Below are 19,587 nucleotides of genomic sequence, written 5' to 3'. Positions count from 1 at the left end.
AATTCATTCATTATTCATCACCACCCCACTGTTTTTTTACTTGACTTGGCTAATTTCCGCGCAGTGTAAAAGCGCCTTACAATTTTTTGGCGGATTTACACTATGCGGAAAAAAACCTGTTTTTTTTTACTTGACTTGGCGAATTTCCGCGCAGTGTAAAAGCAGCATTTCAAGAAATTTCAGAATGTTTCAGAACGAATGTGTCGTTTGCAGTTTGTTGGCAGCCTTGTTTGTCAATCACTATTGTCAGTCAGCGGGAGAACTGTGATAGCGTTAAATAATTTCAGGCGATTATTTATAATTTAATTAGTGATTTTCTAATTTAAAAGAAATGGTCATCATTTTCTAAAAAAAATTGCAAGAATGTTTGAGTGGGCTTACAGTGGTGCAAATAAGGCCGTTCCTAGAAATGTTGGTCCTGAATGTGCGTTTTTTTTATCTCCTCAAAGGCAGATAATTGAAACCATATTAGTAACTGGTATTTGCATTTATATTTTAGTAAGTATCAAAAAAATACTTTCCAAAATGTTTAAAATAACATCTTATAACTATTTAATTGTATAGCTTAATCAGTTCAATATCCTTGTAATGGGATTTTTAACTATTTTTTATATTAATTCCTATGTGTATTTTACAATTTATTGTGTTATTAATAATTTTAATTCCTCTAAATTGAATTATTGTAATCATAAGTTATTGCAATATTATGCTTCTTAATTTATTTATTTTTACAATTTAACTACCCACTTGAAAAGAAAAGAGTGAGTATTTTTGTAATTTAAATAAATAATTAAGTTGTCTAATTGTTTATTTTTCATTATTTACAGATCAAAACTTATCCAAAACTTCAATTACCAAAAGAAGACAATTATATTAAAAGTGATAGAGGTGGCAAACGGTTGCTTGTTGTATTGTTAACCTTCCTATGGGGAATGGAAATTGGTTTCAAGTTTGCATCTCGTACTGTGATATATTTGTTAAATCCATGTCATGTTACTACATTAATACAAGTAAGTACATTGAAATATGTATTTATTCTCATATTATTCTAGTGTTAGTGACTCTAACATAAACATAGTGCAGAGACTGCAGAATGGCATCCTAAGAACCATCTCAAATGCACCATGGTTCATTACCAACAATGAAATCCACGAAGCTCTGAGCATGAGAACTGTTAGGGAGGAGCTAAAGCTGACAGGGAATAAATATAAAACGCGACTGGAAAATCACCCAAATCAGTTGGCTACTGCGTTGGCAACCATCAGCTTCACTAAACGACTGAAGCGCCACAATATACTTGGTGACAGATGGTGAATGAGGAGTATCCTGCTGGGGAGCTCCTTCAACATGTCAAAACTGCATGGAACAAATCTGCTTATAGTTTGGGACTGATTGCAGATAAGCGCAAAAAAAAAAAAAAAAAAATATTATTCTAATACCTACATCTTTATTTATTTAATAACTTTGATCCAATTTTTAATTTGAGATGGTGAACTATATTTATTTTGACCCTAAAAATTTCAATGAACGTTATGGCCTATGAAAAGGAATTTATTTATAATTATCAACTCAAATCATTTATCTTTTTCGAACATGAGATTTCCACTGCTTATTACTTTTCTAACGTAAAAACTATTGTATCAATATAATTTTCATCCTTTTACAGATATACTTACTTTCTGCACCACCAAGTAAAATGGTCAACGCACTATTTCGTATTCATCTAAACTTATTGAATGGCCCTTTATTAGCCTTTTTGTTTCCTGAGACAGCTTCCAGAACGGTAATTACATTTTTGCAATACATTAGTTGAGTATGGTTAACATTACAGTGATTGATTTTCCCCATTTATTTCAGATATTCACTGAAGCCGCATTATATTGGATTCAACATGGAATGATGTTTGTTATTCCTTACTATCTTCTGAGAATTGGTGGTATGTATATTTATTGTGTCTGTACTCATACTATTGGAGCATTTAGGCCGCTTTCACATTAAGGCGTGAGAAGCGCGGCAGCGGCGATTTTATTATGTGAAGGCAGGCATCTGCTGTCATATAGTATAAAATTATCGGCAGCGCGTGTGTTGCGCGTTTGTCGCGTTGCTAAGTCGCCTAAAAGTGAAAGTGCACTTATTTAGATTCATTTTTTAAAAGGATACTCTAGTGCTAATCTTACCTTAACAAGTCTGCTGTCATTGTTCAAAGTATCATAAGCACTTTAGGGGGGCCTTTTAGGGCCTAATGCATGTTTTCATAAAATAATTAACCTTAAAAGACTGGGAATCGACCCCGCGACCTATGGCATAATTAATTAGTCGTCGCGTACCATTTTACGAAAAAGCCGACTTCGAAATTGTTATTCTTGTATGTATTTATAATCAAAGAATCACTGTAGGTAATAATTAATGTTATTGCCAATAAACAAACTTATTTTATCATTTCAGGTGTCTATAACATAGAACCATTTTGGGATTTCAATTGGGCCATATTTAGCTACAGCTTGAATTTGTTGTACCATTTTATTGTGTTACAATTTATAGCTATTGTAAGTATGAATATATATTCTTTAATTTGCAAAGTACATGTTTTGACTAAAATTTACAGCTATGAATTTGTTTTTTTCAGCCTGCCCAAGTTAACTTGAACCATATGCTGTGTCCGGCTATATTGGACCCGTTTGACGGCCCCTGGTACCGCATCGCAGCGGTGACGCATCAGGCGCTGCTTTGTCCACTGCTGTGCAAGGCTTACTGCCTCGCTGCCGAGTTTTGCCTCACGAAATTCCCACCAACGAAAGTGAAGCCACACATGAAAGATTACTTGCAAGACAAACCAAGTGACAAACCATCAAAACTTGACTAGTAATAATTTGTATTATTATACTGTCTCTATGGCTGTAACCCTCTCAGGGTAGCTAGAATATCTATATTAAAATGCCTATCATAGTAAAAACAATATTTCATCGCGTCCATTTAGTTCGAGTGATTATTAGATGTAAGGTAATATAATATTATTAGATTTTAAACTGCGTTTATAAGGTATTTAAAATAAGGTGGTATTTGTAGCCATAATTATGTAATAGCAAAACCATATTTACATAATGCCTTGATTTTTAGTCAAATTATAGAGTCTATTTCGTAATGATAAATATCGATTAAACGGACAAAGTCCTGTTGAATTTCATGTATGGTATTGCTTCTTTGTTTAGTATCACTACATTTGTCATGCTTGAACCAAATATTACTAGTCAATATAGAGCCTAACGAGGTGCTCGTGTGCGGTATCCCATTGAATTAGATGGTTACATAACGGATATGTCGTCGTAATTTATAAGTGCAAAATGATTATAATAAGTCCTATGTACCCAATTCAAATTAATGTTTGTTCTGAACGCCTATACACATTGTATACCTAAATAATTCTAGTTACATACGATAGGTAGGTACAGGGTGTGAGGGTAAATTTTTCAACTCATACAGTGAAGGAAATTAAACTTATTCAATAATATCATAATAATACGTTTTTAAACTGCTGTTTTTTTTCAGTCTTGATAGGAATTTAAAATTAATTTATTTTGTGCTAAAATCTCGAATTTTTAATTCCCCCTTACACTCTGTACTTATATTATTTAGGTGGGAACAGTTGACCCGACCATAATATTTTATGATAAAAAAAATTACTAAGTTGATGGGGATAAAGTGATAAAAGGGATACGGATGGTATATTAATTTGAAAAGTTAAAGCCACTCGTAGGCACCGGATCCGGATCATTATAAGTTTCGGCGAGACGCCTGTGCGGTTCTAATATTATGTCAAAAAATTATGGGATCTGTCCTGTAGACAAGTTACAAGACCTGACAGTTTTAAGTAGGCCCCAGCGCAGCGCAGAGTCGCGCGTTATTTTTGTATTAATTACATACTTCAAATAATTAAAACTGTCACGTTTTAGGGGAGCCCATGTGCACAGTTATCATTTTGTCTAAAATTTCTTACTTTTTACTGCAACTTGTTTTGAAATATTATTAATTAGCTAAACTTTATGATTACTTTATTATTATCCTAGTTTTCACAACCTCGATAAAATGTTATCGATGATTTTGGACGATAAATGTACCAAGAAGAATGAATGGACTAATCGTCGAAAATCGATAAAATGCAGTAGTTTCGTTTCGCTATTTGCCGCAAAGTGCCGCGCGTTGACCTCTATAAACCGTTAACCGAGGCTTAAACCGTTTTTCTGATTCAGTAATGTTAAGGGAATGGAAATACCTACTTTAATTTAGGGGTGTTGTTTTATTAGGGACGGGGATATTCCAACAATAGGTATAGGTGCAATATTGATGAGGTCGTGTTTTTACCAGCTATTATCTGGTTTAGGACAAAACTTTAAGTTTTAGAATTTGTATTTGATCAATAGACCAATTTTAACTGAAAAAGTTTTGCTACTCGAATGAAATTTAACGTACTATAATTATGTAAACTGCTTGTTACTTTACAACACACTTGTGGTATTATTAAAATAGTTATTATAGGTAAAATTGAATGTTATGATCCCTTAGTAAATAAATTACATTTAGCTTAATTTTTATTTACACACGGAATCTGTCTTATAACAGACCCAGAAAGTACACGTAATCAGTATTATTTTAAAATAATCTCATTGTAAGAAGAAGACATGTTTTAGTCAGGTTTTAGTTAATAAAAGTATTTATTATAAACTATCGAGTTTTTTATTTGGCAAAAGAGCATGGTACTTGTATGTGTAGTCATAGGTGCTTCACAGAAAAGCTCCGCAATTTTTTTAAGCGACCCGCTCCGTGCTTTTAGCTTGAGGAGCTTTTGTAGCCTCACGGGGCAGAGTGGCCGAGAACAGAAGGTACTCGATTAAGTTGTTTGGCGATCGTCAGCGTGTGTGGTGCCAACTTCGACTTCGAAAGGTGCCAACGAGGCAGTGTGGGGCTTAATTCCAGGCTTTTCATTTGGTTTCCAGCCTACGGCGGTTTCACTAGTGGGCTCGTTCGAGGGGACAACGGGCGCGACCTTAGGGCGTCCCGGTAATCTCGGAACCGTGGGTATTTGAAGGGGATCTCGGAACCGGGGGAGAAGAACCGTCCGAAATGGAAGGCAGGACATCGTACTCGCCAGCGAGTACGGTGCCTCGAACTAGTGTGTGAAGTACGTTCGTACTTAGTTGACGTACTTAATTGCATTCCAAAATCATGTTTAAGTAGGTATGAAAAATATAATCAGACTTAATAAAATACCTGCTGGTAATAATAAGAAGAGGATTAATTATTTTATATAATTATTGTTTTAATTGTGTTCATGATAAAATAATATTAAAGTGATTTTAACCAGAATACATTAATTTACTGCTTTCAATAACATAACTCTTTTAAAAATAGTACAATAACAAAATTATAAAAAAATCTGTCATGTAACAGGCTTTATCGCAATAAAAAGGCATTGGTGTTATTAAATAATTACATATCACATTATTATTATGTTTGGACTAGAATTATACTTTTTACTATGAAAGTAATTAACTATCAGCCATCCATCGGTGGGCCTAGATATACCATAGACACCTCTGTGTTTCCATAAACTGCAGACACTGTTGGGTATAGTTTCTTGTTGGGAAGGCCTAGAACAGTAATAAAATTCCCAAATTTAGTGACCTACATTTTAAGTTTCCTTTTTTTTACCATACCTACTTACAAGCCATTTAAAGATAAGTAGCTTACATTGTTAGGAATTTCAAACATTTTAGTCACATGCAACATGCCTGAAAATAAAATTATTTTTACCTCTGAATGCAACTCCTAAAAATTCATAATTTCTTTCAAACGATAAAGTATTATCTTCGCAATCTAGTATTACTCTTATTCTTTCCCCCATCTGTAAAGAAAAAGTTGGAAATGCTTATTGTTTATAGAAAATAATATGAAAAACTGAAACACTTAGGTAAAACATATTGTGACTGCTCACTTGATATTTTGGGCAGTTATTTAGTAAGGGATAGTGCCCTTGGGTATCTCCATTGTGTAACAGATGATTATCAACCAAATTCCATCCCCAGCTCTGTTCATCTGAGCCAAGGAGCCCCACATATCCTTGGCATTGCAGGGGTGCTTCTTTAGTAGACACACCTACTACAGCCACTGTACCTAAAGGCCCATCCCAAATAACTTCCCAAGCATGGCGTCCTTGACGAAATCCAATTTTTCCTCTGCATGCATCTGTACTCTGTGCTACAGGATTTCTGTAGAACAATATTTTGTTAGTAAATTTATAAATCTGATAATTAATTTTATAAATTTAGGGCTGTATCTTCTTTACCTATGTAATGTGAAGCCATTGGGTTTAACATAAATATTTCGTGAACAGTCATGGGGATTCCAAGCGTGATAAAATGCTCGCAACTTGGACTTATAGGTGGTCACTGTTGAAAGTAGGTCTGATTTTAACACTTCTTCTGCCAATCTTTTAACACAGTGGTGTCTCCATACATCATTATTTTCATCACTTAGGATTTTATACCAGTTCTTACATACTAAAGAACAGTTTCGAAGGTCTTTAAGATTCAAATATGAAAATATACTCTCCAATACATGATCAGGTATTTCAATACTGTAATCGTCATACACATTCAGATCTTTAAATTTATTGAGATACATTTCAGCCCTTTCATCAACTGAAAATAGTCGTTTACATCCTTTTTCCCTCATTTGCAACACAATTAATGTACCACAGTAGAACCATGCAATTAAATTTGTATATCAACAATAAATTGACGATAATTTCATCAAAGTTCTAAAACACAGCCCAAACCCAAACCACGAAACCACACGAACACGACAGATTTTTGATTTTTTGGTGGTGGTACTACTGACACTGACAGTTGGTTTTTTTTTATGCCCACAGATATTAATATGGATGCTATGGGCGCAAGTACACTATGCGGAAAACTTGGCGGTAAATTGTACAAGTCGAAGCACTAGCCCGCATCAAAGACCTTATAAAGTTTATGGTCTTAGTCGACAGGACTGCGTTCCGTTTCACTGTATACTGTATCGATGTCACACCTTAGCGGAACCATCTGTCAATTCAATACTGTCAAATGCTGCCGCTCTGTGTTTAATCGTAAAATTTACCTTAGTTATTTAACACGCTTTTATTATTTTATTGTTACTTCAAGTAGCGCGCGCTTCACTCACGGTAACCAACATTTACCTCTTACAAAATGCCAGGGATAGAAGGACCCATTAGTGATGAAGATTACATTATACTCCGAGCCAAAGAAGCCCAGAAAAATAATCTATACAGTGCTAAAGCATGGATGCTAACGGCAAAAACGTTATTTCCCTCAAACTTTAAGATCCAATTTGAAGCCTATCAAATGGAGAAACAGTCTGGCAATGTTCAAGAGGCTGCAGATTGCTTTTCGTCCTTAATAATGTCAAGACAAAACCTCTCCGATTTACTGCCAGAAATTTCCGCTATTGCAAATGCATTAAGGTCATCAGAGACAAGTTTTTTGAGTCAAATGTTTGATAATATCTGCCCAGATATACAGTTAACCATTCTGAAAACTAGCGTTGAAAATAGTGATGATACAATGGAGCATTGCAGATTATTAGTTCTGCTCCTCAAAAAATTTCCCCAGTTAGGGGTTGACAGTTTAGTTAAAACTCTTATAAACACAGATAAATTCTTTTATGATAATAGATATGCTCGTTTGCTAGTAGTTGAAACATTACCATTACTAAGTTCTTTAGAATCACCAAGGTTACTTCAGAGATTACTTATAAAAGCTATAGATTTCTATAACTCTTATGTTAATGATGAAGCAGAACATGATATTTCTGATCCATGGCAGAGACTTTATGGTGTTTTGGATTTACTAGCAAGACAATTGGGGTGGGACCCATATCTTATCAATTATAACAATAGTTTGAATAAAGAAACATATTTTCAAAAGCTCATGCTTTTAAGAAATTGTGAAGATTGCCGTCAACTGTTATACTGTGGTGTTACTTTTTTCTTGAGGTCATTGTATGAACAGCGATCTATAAAAGGAAATCACATTTTAATTGAATCATTATCAGATCCTGATGCTCCACCTTCTAAAAGAAGAAAAGGTGAAATTGAAGTTACTGGTATATCAGCTCAGCAGTTTCAAGCAGCTGCAAATTGTTGGGAGTTATTGCACAGCAATGAAGTTATATCTCGAGAATTCACAAAGTTAGCTAATCAGTTGCAAGTGAAACCATGGTCAGAGGGTTTTGTTGAAGAGCTGGCTTTGTACAGAGGGAGATATGAGGAAGCTATTCCACCACTGTCAGTTGCTAATCTGAAAGCTTGTATTATCAGGGTTTCTATAAATTACTTTCAAAAAAATTATACTGCATGTATTGAAAACATATTGCTAGCTTTACCACAACTTCCAAATATAGAAGGAGTGTTGGAAACAGAGTTGATTGTTGGTGGTAAACACAGACATCTTCATTTCTTGCCTGTTACCAGAGTGGCTGTGATGCACTACTTTTGCACATTGCTCATAAGAATACTATTTAATACTAGTAACAGCTCTGATTTATCATATGGACATATGCTTGTGTTAATGCAGTTGGGTTGGCCACAAGAAGAGGCAATATTTATGCATATACTGGATACCATTCGGCAAAAAGGAGTATTTCATTACCATTTATTTTCTGCATATATAATTCATATAGATATTTTAGAAGAACTCAGTTTTATGTGGAATGAACAAGGTAATAACATTGCCTTGGACATTTTACCAAATTCTCAACAACATTTGGGACAGAGAAGGATAGGCACCCGTGGTGCAGATAAAGGAGTAAAAGAAGATTTTAAACAAGCAATGAAAGCACAAGTGGCACGAAGCAATGAATCAATACTGAATTTGATGATACAGTTTATAACATCAGAAAGGTCATATCTGTTGCAAATTTTATAATTCTGCTTTGTCTATAATAATGAAATAAAATATATTATTGATAAGTAATATGATGAACTTTTATTTAAATTATTTAATTCATTTAACCTTAACTAAGTACCTAATTAACCCTTTACCTACGGGCCCTTGGAAACCCAAAGTCGCCTCTCAATACGGGGTATTTTAACCTATAAAATTGTTTGCTCCACTTTACATCAAGATATTTTAAAAAGTATAAGACTTACGGTATTGAAATTTGGAATATTACATTCTGCAACTAATGTAGTTTCATAATTACAAGCGCATTTTACACTTAATTTGCAATTTTATTGTTTTTTTGTCGTAAACCGTGATTTAGTATTGGCTTTGCCAAAATAACAATAGATGCCACCCGTATTGAGAAGTGACTTTTGACTTGGCAACTATAAGTGCCTCCCGTAGGTAAGAGGTTAAGAACTTCCTTCATATGTTCCTACAGCTAACAGCAGATTACGACGAGTAAAATGTAAACATTTTATGGGAGAATTCTTTGTAGCAAATGATCTCAACAAAAACTTTTCTTCTTTTTGCACTCCATTGCTATTTCCTGCTTCCTCGGCAGTTACTTCTTCAGTTATAGCAGTGAAATCCCACAGCTTGATGTTACAGTCCAAGGCACCTGTAGGAAAATTAAAATTTACTAATAATGTATTGAAAAGTAGGTGCTTCCATTAGTTGGTTAACCAGGGTTCGAAAATATCCGATATTTATGGTATACATAAATCCGATATATATCATAAATATCTGATATTTATGATATACATAAGGATATTTTCGAACCCTGTTTGTAACAAAACTTAGATGTAAAATTAATTATAAAATCTTATTTATTTACTTACCAGAGGATAGGATAGTTCCATCACGACTAAAAGCTAATGCATGAATAGGACCAGTATGGGATGGAGGGATTAATGCAGCTGGGGTTCCGGTAGATAGATCCCAAACCATCAGTTCGCCCCCACTTCCACCAGACGCTAACCATCTTCCGCAAACAGAAAACGCGATAGAGTATATTGTTGACTGTAACAAAAGTATATTTCTTAGTGTTAATACAAATAAAGGTACATGCAAGTGTAGTTCTACAATTCATTCCTTTTTTCCTATTGCTTACTTTATGCCCCGTCATAATGCGAACTTGAAATCCCGTGGAACAATCCCACAGGCGAACAGTCCTATCACTGGAACCAGTAGCAACGTAATTCGAGTTAGGATGAAACTGCACGCACTGTAACAATAAAATTTCAAACTCAATAAAATATCATTAGAGTTAATTTTATTTTTTATTTAACATTCTGTTCTAAAAAGCCAAAATAATAAATAATCTTAATTTGCGTGCAATCATATTCATCTCAAAACTGAATGAAAAAAAAATTGATGTCGAACGCTGCCTCCTTGCACTCAAAAATTACATAATTTAATAATAAATACTTACATCAACATCAGACAAATGACCGGAGAAGATCCTGAGAGGTTGATGGTGGTCGGTAGCCCAGAGGCGGGCGGTGCGGTCGTGCCCGCTCGTCACGAAGTAGTGGCCGTGCGGGGACCATCGCACGTCCCACACGGGCCACTGGTGGCCGCGGAACACCACTAAGCATGTCCAGCATTGTAAAGACCACAAACGTACTGGAATAAAAACATATTTAAATCCTTAGCCAAGTTGATTTAAGAATACGAACTATAGCCTGGTCCGTGAGCACGTAGAATTTTGTCCAATGACCCCAAGCTGCCCATCCTTATCGCTCGCGCGTTATTATGTTGCTGTCGCGCTCGCACAATCACTGCGGGCGACAAAATTCTACGTGCTCACGGACCAGGCTTTACCTATGTACTTATTATTCAATTTTGCTCAAGTTTTTATGAGAAAACAAAACAAGTTTCTTACCAGTTGCATCCTCAGAGCAAGATAGAAGCAATGTTTTAAATGGATCAAATCCCACTTTGTATACTGGGCCAGCATGACCATACAAAGTGCGACAGGTATCTCTGTCTCTTTCTTCCATCATTCTTACAAGGACGTCACCTGGAAACAATAAATGGTTACCTGTAGGCCTAAGATGCGCGCCGTGACAACTTTTATCGACGTCAAAATGTATGGACAAAATCGATAAAATGGCGTGATAACCGCTTATCGCGGCATGCATCTTAGGCATACTGAAGGTAAATTCTACGCACAAATCGCGCGAGAGTGAAAGTAGTCTTTGCTTCTAGTTCTTCATCAAAATTGCGCGCGTAGTAGTAAGCTTTATCACTGAGTGATTTATTTTATACATAACATGATAGCTTACCAGCTTCTCTATCAATATCCTGCAACTTCTCTGCAGACTTCATGCCACGAAGTTTTACTGGCGTTAGTGTCCACACCTGAAAAAAATTGAAAACAGGAAACAAAATATTTTTAAGGTAATTACTTATGTAAATTACTTCAGTTATTAAATCACACTGTACCTTTATTGTCGAATTACTAAACCCCACAGCCAATAATGTTGAATCGTCACAGATGTCAGCGGATATCGCAGAGTGTCCGCTATTCAACAAGGTATAGAAACAAATAGAAGGGAGACTTTCAGGGCCCAATTGCACTCTTTTAGATGCTTCTCTTAGGGCTTTACCCTTTTCCAGTTTATCAGTTTCTTTCCTGAAAATTATAATAAAATAATATTCAGTCATTTAGCTCTAAGCAACTTTATTTTTACAAAAGCATTCTGTCACATGGAAAGGAGAGCGAAATATTTTATTGCTGTTAACTCACAATTCAGGCAAGGGAATTCTATCATTGGGAGGTGCATTTGGATCAGATTTTGGTTTTTTGATAAATATGTTATCTTTTTTAGCCTTTTTCTTTTTCGGCTTGTCCGGGGTTTCCTCAGCTTCCTCTTCGTCTTCCACAGGAGCTGGCAGTACGTGTATGTCAGGTTCCTTTAAGAGTCCATAAAAAACTTTAGCGCGATTTTCTAAAAATGTAAGAATAAAAGGAAATGTACACATCGATTTAAAACTAAACATTCAACATAAAAGCGCAAATGTGTTTTTTAAATCTTTACATAAAAATATGTTACCATTCTTAGCAGCTTCTCCAAGTAATGCACCAGCAGTGGCGCGTACTTGAGCTTGAGTCCTACCAGGCCCATCATGAATCTCGATTTGAATGTGGTTATTTATGATGTTTATAATAACTGTAGAATTTTTCTGTTCATGCAGGTAACGTTTCAATTGAGATGAGGCATCACGTGACAATTGCACAGTGAATTTGTTAGCACTGAAAAAAGAATGTTTTTGGTAACACCTACTTACTATTACTACAGTATGTATTGCCATCAAAATATTTTACCTGTATATTTCTGCAATTTCATTACCCTTTACTTGATCTTTGTTCTTAACAATGGAAAGCTTTTTCAAGTCATCTTGGTAATAATCTTCTTGTTCTTGGGCAAACTTCTCCAAGAAGTTTGCAGCATGATCATTGTGGTCATATATGATGAGAAGCAAGTACATGTGTACAAACACTGGATATAGCAACGTTGATAATTCATGCTGCAATACATAAGGTTTCAGTTAGTGATAAAAAATATTTGCTTTATTGACTTGCCAATACTAATTTAATTTTGGAATGATTAGTTTATTGTTAACATTATACTTAATATTTACCTTAAAAACATCCAGAGAATTCTCCACAAACTTCTTGAGACTGTCGTAAGCAAACTCGTAACTATGAGGATCGCTTTCAGTTTGATGAGCAGTTAAAATACTAGCAATTTCCACTTCTGGCAGATCCAAATTTTCGTATTCCACATCTCCTAAGCTTGCTTCTTTCCTGAGTATTTCTTCAGTTCCCTGAATATAGCACGTTATATCAGTTTTAAATTATGAATTACTGATTTTTTTTGTTTAGTCGGGTACCATACCTTAAGATTGTATTTCCGTAACAACTGTAATACAGCTAACAAGGGAGTTGATTTCTCCCCCATGGCTTTGTTGGAATCTTCAAATTGTAAGAAAGCACTTTAATTTAATATAAACTAATATTGTTTGTTTGTCGGTTTGGATTGGCTTCCTTCAGCAAAATTTCTTTGGGCTTCATCAATCGATTTTTTTTAAAATGTCAATGTCAAACTATCATGTGTCATGTCCATGAAGCTATAGATAAAAATGGAGGCCACACTCCGAATACCTACTTGAAGCACAACCTATGTATCACTATCTCGCTCTCTGTGGGCAGACTCTCTCTTTCTAAATAAACAAAAAATATAAATTTGCTCAAAGTCAATGAAACTCAATGTAAAATCTTTATTTCTTGACATAGGTATCATTAAATGATAAGTGTAAATACTGGTAAAACGTTTTAGGAAGAAATTACTGTTAAAAATGTGAAAAATGTTTACAATGATCCAATGTCGGAAATCACGAAATAAACACTTACGCGTGGAATCTTTACTTACTTCCAGGACACCACGTACTACCGCAACCACGCACTACAAAATGCACCATTTCTTGTGATAAAACAATGATTATGTCCTGTAAAAAATCTCAAACGAAATTATCTGCATAATAAACAAAATAGTAAACACGCGTTAACCGCCATGATGGGCCGGATTGGGCCGATGTTGCCACATGGTACCGATTCCCCAGGAATTGGGATTGTAATTCCCTGATTCGCCAACACATTAAGCCTAAACGGCCGACAAATTTGTGATTTGTAATTTAACTAGGTAGGTAATCGTAGTTCAAATATTTAATTATTTATTTGTTTAACTTCTGATTTGGTTAGTGAATTGGCTATTTCGAAGAATTTACTAGGAGATTTAAATAAGGAGATAGCAATACTACAGTCCACACTAAAAAGAGAGGTCGGCCCACAGAGAGCGAGATAGAGATAAGTAGGTATTTGACTCAAGTTGTTGTTCCAAGTGTGGCCTCCATTTTTAGGGTTCCGTAGACAAATGGCAAAAAACGGAACCCTTATAGATTCGTCATGTCTGTCTGTCTGTCCGTCCGTCCGTCCGTCCGTCCGTCCGTCTGTCCGTCCGTATGTCACAGCCATTTTTTTCCGAAACTTTAAGAGCTATACTGTTGAAACTTGGTAAGTAGTTAGATGTATTCTGTGAACCGCATTAAGATTTTGATGCAAAAATAAAAAAATATTGGGGGCTCCCCATACTTAGAACTGAAACTCAAAAATTTTTTTTTCGTCAAACACATACGTGTGCTGTCTATGGATAGGTCTTGAAAAATGATATCGAGGTTTCTAAAATACTTTTTTTGGTCTAACTTCTAAAATAAGAAAATGACAAATCTAAAAAAAAAACATATGATGTACATTACTATAAAAACTACCAACGAAAATTGTTTTGAACGAGATCTTTAATAATTTTAATTTCATAAATCAATGGTACGGAACCCTTTGTGCGTGAGTCCGACACGCACTTGGCCGGTTTTTTTTTGTTTGATTCTTTTCTTTTCGGTGGATTTAGTATTCAGTTGTTAACGACGGGCCACTTACATTTCCTATTTCAGTTACTCTCAGGACAAATGCAATAAAAAATCAATTATTATGAAAATAATATTGAATGATTGTCTAAATATTAGGAACAAAGAGAATCTAAAATGCACACGGGGCCGCGGGGGTGGGGTATCACCACATCACTATCANCGAAAGGGTTAGTGCGTATTTTCAAACCATACTTGCGCGGGCCACTTAAAATAATTTGGTCTGGGGTTGAGAAGCCTTCCTCTAAAATTCTAAACCATAGAGCACAGTAATCATAATCTCTAAAGTAACTAATTAACCCTTCATTGAAAGGATTTTTTTTTCTAATTTCCTGAAAAACATTATGGGGTCATCTGTCTACCTTGTAGGCGTCAATAAGTTTCAATATTTTTGCAAAGTGTAATAACAAACATACAAGTAAGTAAGTAAGTAGTTTACACAGATGGAAAATGGATTGTTTCAGTACTTTTTATTCAGAAAACTAAATGAAAAACAAAGTTTTAGTAGAGATTTATTTACTTCGCTTGTTGGAATCAGATTACAAAATGACGGTTTTAAGCACTAATCATTGTAATGTTAAGAACCTATGTTCTACCTTAAAGTAACTTATGTAATGAACAAAACAGGCAAATTCAAATTGTTTAATTACACCAAATTTTAATCTTGATAATCATTAATAGGTTTTTTATTACTCTATGTAGGTAATATTTATTAGTTGATGTTTAGTACATAATTGAACTAGTTTCGATCGTCTTTTAGATAAAATAATTATTTTGCACTGTGTGCTGAGGTTGTTGATGGTAGGTAAAGTCCATAAAAACGACACCCATTTTTTGTATTTGCACTAATTTGTGACTAAGACGAGTCGAGCTTGAATTCTAATTTAGTTTTACTTTACGAGTCACTGTGTTGCATTAGACCGCGTTGACGTTTGCATAACGTGACCATACGTCCCGCTTTGGGCGGGACTGTCCCGCTTTCAGACTGTCTGTCCCGCTGTCCCCCGCAAGAGCAAAAACGTCCCGCTTTAGCTTTAAGATTGCTACTATCGTTTTTAAATGTAACAACAGCGCGGGCGCGAATCGTGCGGCGGCGTTTGCACTTATTTCTAACTTTGTGACAGATGAAAAGATCTCTGGTTGGAATGCCGAGAATATTTCTACTGAAAACCGTTGGCTCGAATTATTCCAGCACTTTCGTACCAACACTCTTGATGTAACAAACTTTTCCATATGTGTCTGCCAGGAAGTAACGCACCAGTCGAAAGAGTTTTTTCTCAAATGAAAAAAATGTGGACGAGTGATAAAACCCAGCTAAGTGTAGCAGTAATGAAAGCTATGTTGATTACGAAAATAAATATAAATAAATCATGCAGTGAGCTCCATAGTTGTCTAAAAACAAGATACGATATTCTAAAACAAATTTCAATCTTCTATAAACTTGTAAAACTCCCAAAACTTTGTTTTATTTTATAATTCCGCAGGTTTTTTTTAGAACTATTCCTCAGTTGTCCCGCTCTGGCACAGAAAATAAATGGTCACGTTACATTTGCATCAACTTGAAACTCATAAGCTACATGGATGTAAAAAAATCCAGAGTTTAATAAATTGGGGAAAATAAAAAGTAGGGTACGAAGAGATGGGTACCTACCTAAGTACTACCTAAATGAAAAATGGACGCTAAACATTCCTGTTTATGTCATGAAACTGTCTTGATATTTAAACAAGCAAGTTAGTGTTTTACATTATTAATCTGTATGAATAGAAATACATAGGTAATTTTATAATAAAAGGTCACCTTTAAGGACTTACACAGATCACACCTAATCTCTCTCGAAGACAAACCTCAGACACAAAATATCCTCAGAGTTCAGACTCACATAATTAATAGGTAAGTAAGTAACATTCTACTTATGTGTTCTATCTAGATATATTTGACTTTTTTGCAATGTTTTCTATCAACTTGATGCTTTACGCAATTGATAAACCAAGTTTTTTTCAAAAACTTCTTAGTCTTTTTGTTTTTGTTAAACTGTTTAAATATTATCAACTGAATAGTGTTTATAATTATCTAGTGTAACGCGATATGTAACAGCTCAAAATTTTATTTCGTGACATAAATTATGATTTTCTAGAAATTAGGTAAATTGGATCCATATGTCAACACTGGCAACACACACTGCTCGAAGACTTTCGTCTTGAGACACTGCGGTATTTCGGACATGAGTATATGGCGAAGCTTCCCTAACGCTGCCCATCCGAGTTGGATTCGACGATTGACCTCTTTCTCGAAGTTGGACCTACCTAACTGGACTGTTTGTCCCAGGTATACATAATTGTCGACAACTTCGAGTGTAGAGTCTCCAACCTTCAGAGGAGTGGGTGCAACACGGACATTAGACATGATTTTTGTCTTGTCCATGTTCATTCTGAGGCCCACCTATTGAGAGGCTCTACTGAGGCCATCGAGCATTGTGCCTAGATCCTCCAAGGTCTCAGCCATGACTACGATATCGTCCGCGAATCGAAGGTGGGTGATGTATTCGCCGTTGATATTTATGCCAAATCCGTTCCAGTCCAGAAGCCGTTGGGGCAGGAAAGTTCTCGAGTGGCGACCACGGGCTGGAAAACGTAGCGTGGGCAGGCCTCCTACTAGGTGGACCGACGATCTGGTAAAGGTCGCGGGAAGAGCCTGGATGCGGGCAGCGCAGGACCGTTCATTGTGGAAAACCTTGGGGGAGGCCTTTGTCCAGCAGTGGACGTCATTTGGCTGAAACGAGGTAGGTAAATTGACTTTAAAACGATATTTTTGTATTGTGTGTTATTATTACTAATTAGGTACATGTTAGGATCTCGGGGTACCAAAAATGATTTTTGAAAAGATACTTATCCGAACAAAATTTCAACAATCATACTAAACTTAACTGGCAGCCATATCACATTACGGCCTTAGACATTTGCTAATATAAAGTAGATACCTACTACTAAACTTTCTTCAAATTATTTTGGCCATGATATACCTTTATGGTATAATAAACACATCTTAAGATAGAATGTAGGTATTCTTAATAATCACTATACCAAACATACACTAAAATACACATGAAACGTTGTCAGTCTTAAGATCCGTCTATTATTACCGAATTATTACTTATTTAAATCTATTTACATTAGGTAATAACTTGGCTTCAGGACACATAATATTAAAACTAAGTAAGGTCAATCTATACTCGTCTAACACTACATTTTAACTATTTTGGTCGTCAATAAAGCTATAGACAATAGTAGGTTTAATATAACAATATCGATAAAAATTTCAAATAAAATACAAAAGTACTTATTTAAGTAGAGTAAACAATATAATTGATTCTATATTGATACATGTAAATCTTTAGACTAGGAAACAAGATAGACTATTAAAAGTTTATAAGATAGTATGTATTGTAAAACTTCTTGACTAAGTATGTTCGTAAATATTTTTAATAATAAATCTAAAACTTGTTAGAATCAACAATTTAATAGTATTTAAAGTTATCTACGAAAGAAAGTTTAGTTAATTTTTAGATAATTTTACTACTTTCAGTGTCTACAAAGTTTAAAGAATATTTATAAATGAAATCCAGGACTATAATATAACTAAACAATATATCTAACTTTAACGACCACACAAAGAGTAGAGTCTCTCTACTATGGGCAGATTTTAAGGGCTGAATTTCGAATTAACGATAAAATGGATCTTAATACGTCGTAACCCGTGGTCTTAACTATAATTTTCTTTACATTAATTAATTAATTGCATTCTATAGCATGTTTAATAACTAACTAAACTTAAAATTCAATAGGTCGGTTTTTTGCAATCGAGTAAGTAAAACCACAGAATAATAATAAGTAAAACGATTAAAAATGTCTTGTAGGCTTAGATTAATAAAACCTTTATTAATCTAAGCTTGTAGGCAGAAATGACTTGCATAGACTTAAGTGTAACACTCAGTTTAAATACTTTGTGTAGTCGTTTAAATTGTAGAGAGGAATTACTGCAAAGTTAAATTCAAGAAGCAATGCTCTTACAAATCCATTTATAAATAGACATAAAGTGCATAGGCACAGCGGACAGCACATAAAACTAAAAGATGCCACCTTTTTAATGTTGTTGAAGATGTTAAGTATTTCGAGACAAAAATGAATCGTCTGATGTATTTTCGACTGTATTCTATAATTATTAAGGTATTATTATTATAATATGAAATTCGTAGCAGGTAACACTTTCACAATAATGTAGGTAAATATTAAAGCTTGGGACACAAGATTCAATACACGTACACTTAATTGGTCTTAACTATGTTTATGTATATTATTGCTATAGGTAATACGATTTGGGGGAAAATATACCTATTTATTCAAACTACACTAACTGAAAGTCAAGGCTCTATTATTTTGGGTATTTGATTGTATATTTAGACTTCTGAATAATGTTCATTTATTATGATTTAATATCGTCGATAATAATCGATAAATTACTGGGCTGACTGCAAAACCGTTCCAATGAATATCGCAATCGTTAACGCATCATTAAGTTGAAGTATTTAGGTTTATGGTCGGGAATTTTTAAATAACCTAACGATATGAAAATTATTTATTTAGGTATAGTCTTATTAGCTGACAGGGATTAGAAATCGTGCTGCCCTAATTAAAAAAATCGACCAGTGATAACTTATTTCTGGACTAAACGAACTTTTTTTTAAAATGAGAACTGGGTTACAGAAAAGTAAGTAATTAGTGTGGGACATAGCTATTTTAGCTTGGATTGCTAACAGCAAGCAAAGTTTTAGTTTTTGCAGAAGTACAGGAAAATCACTCAATAAAACGTAGGTAGGTATACCTATAACTTTAAACACTTTTAGTCCAACGAATTCGGAGTCGGACTGCCATGTCGTTTCGAGTTTCGCAGTTAGATTCGATAGCTGAACTATCCTGGAATTAAACATAGTTAAATTATGTTGAGCTTAGTTGGAAGGGTTAAAGAGAAATGGGAAAAGTTAAAAAACTCGGACCGGTTGGTGTGATAGGATACCATATTAGCAATTAAGTACCTTACTTATAG

The 19,587-nt window shown here is 34.7% G+C and overlaps 4 protein-coding genes across 4 annotated transcripts; 2 read left to right on the top strand and 2 right to left on the bottom strand.

Annotated features, from left to right (window-relative positions):
* The first annotated feature begins 228 nt into the window (after positions 1-228).
* LOC114354483 (transmembrane protein 164) lies at positions 229-4,657 on the top strand. The gene is made up of 6 exons (XM_028306884.1): positions 229-498; positions 828-1,010; positions 1,667-1,783; positions 1,858-1,936; positions 2,446-2,546; positions 2,627-4,657. The coding sequence occupies exons 1-6, from the start codon at positions 364-366 to the stop codon at positions 2,861-2,863; spliced, it is 852 nt and encodes a 283-aa protein (XP_028162685.1). The 5' UTR covers positions 229-363; the 3' UTR covers positions 2,864-4,657.
* Positions 4,658-5,522: 865 nt separating this feature from the next.
* On the bottom strand, positions 5,523-6,873 carry Fsn (F-box synaptic protein). The gene is made up of 4 exons (XM_028306885.1): positions 6,341-6,873; positions 5,990-6,263; positions 5,809-5,899; positions 5,523-5,645 (listed from the first exon to the last, which is right to left on the bottom strand). Exons 1-4 carry the CDS (start codon positions 6,727-6,729, stop codon positions 5,551-5,553), a joined length of 849 nt encoding a protein of 282 aa, XP_028162686.1. The 5' UTR covers positions 6,730-6,873; the 3' UTR covers positions 5,523-5,550.
* Positions 6,874-7,088: 215 nt separating this feature from the next.
* Positions 7,089-9,029, top strand: IntS10 (integrator complex subunit 10). Its single transcript, XM_028306883.1, has one exon. It carries the CDS (start codon positions 7,245-7,247, stop codon positions 8,979-8,981), a length of 1,737 nt encoding a protein of 578 aa, XP_028162684.1. The 5' UTR covers positions 7,089-7,244; the 3' UTR covers positions 8,982-9,029.
* Positions 9,030-9,327: 298 nt separating this feature from the next.
* Taf5 (TATA-box binding protein associated factor 5) lies at positions 9,328-13,095 on the bottom strand. The gene is made up of 12 exons (XM_028306882.1): positions 12,905-13,095; positions 12,648-12,833; positions 12,331-12,533; positions 12,059-12,258; positions 11,752-11,953; positions 11,448-11,637; positions 11,288-11,363; positions 10,885-11,022; positions 10,432-10,625; positions 10,111-10,224; positions 9,839-10,019; positions 9,328-9,618 (listed from the first exon to the last, which is right to left on the bottom strand). The coding sequence occupies exons 1-12, from the start codon at positions 12,965-12,967 to the stop codon at positions 9,410-9,412; spliced, it is 1,956 nt and encodes a 651-aa protein (XP_028162683.1). The 5' UTR covers positions 12,968-13,095; the 3' UTR covers positions 9,328-9,409.
* Positions 13,096-19,587: the final 6,492 nt, after the last annotated feature.

The sequence above is a fragment of the Ostrinia furnacalis genome, unplaced genomic scaffold, assembly GCF_004193835.3.
Source record: "Ostrinia furnacalis isolate ACB-3 unplaced genomic scaffold, ASM419383v2 OfSCF2054, whole genome shotgun sequence".
In the NCBI taxonomy this organism is placed as follows: Eukaryota; Metazoa; Arthropoda; class Insecta; order Lepidoptera; family Crambidae; genus Ostrinia; species Ostrinia furnacalis.
The sequence above is the reverse complement of the archived record's forward strand: the minus strand, read 5'-3'. Positions and strand labels throughout refer to the sequence as shown.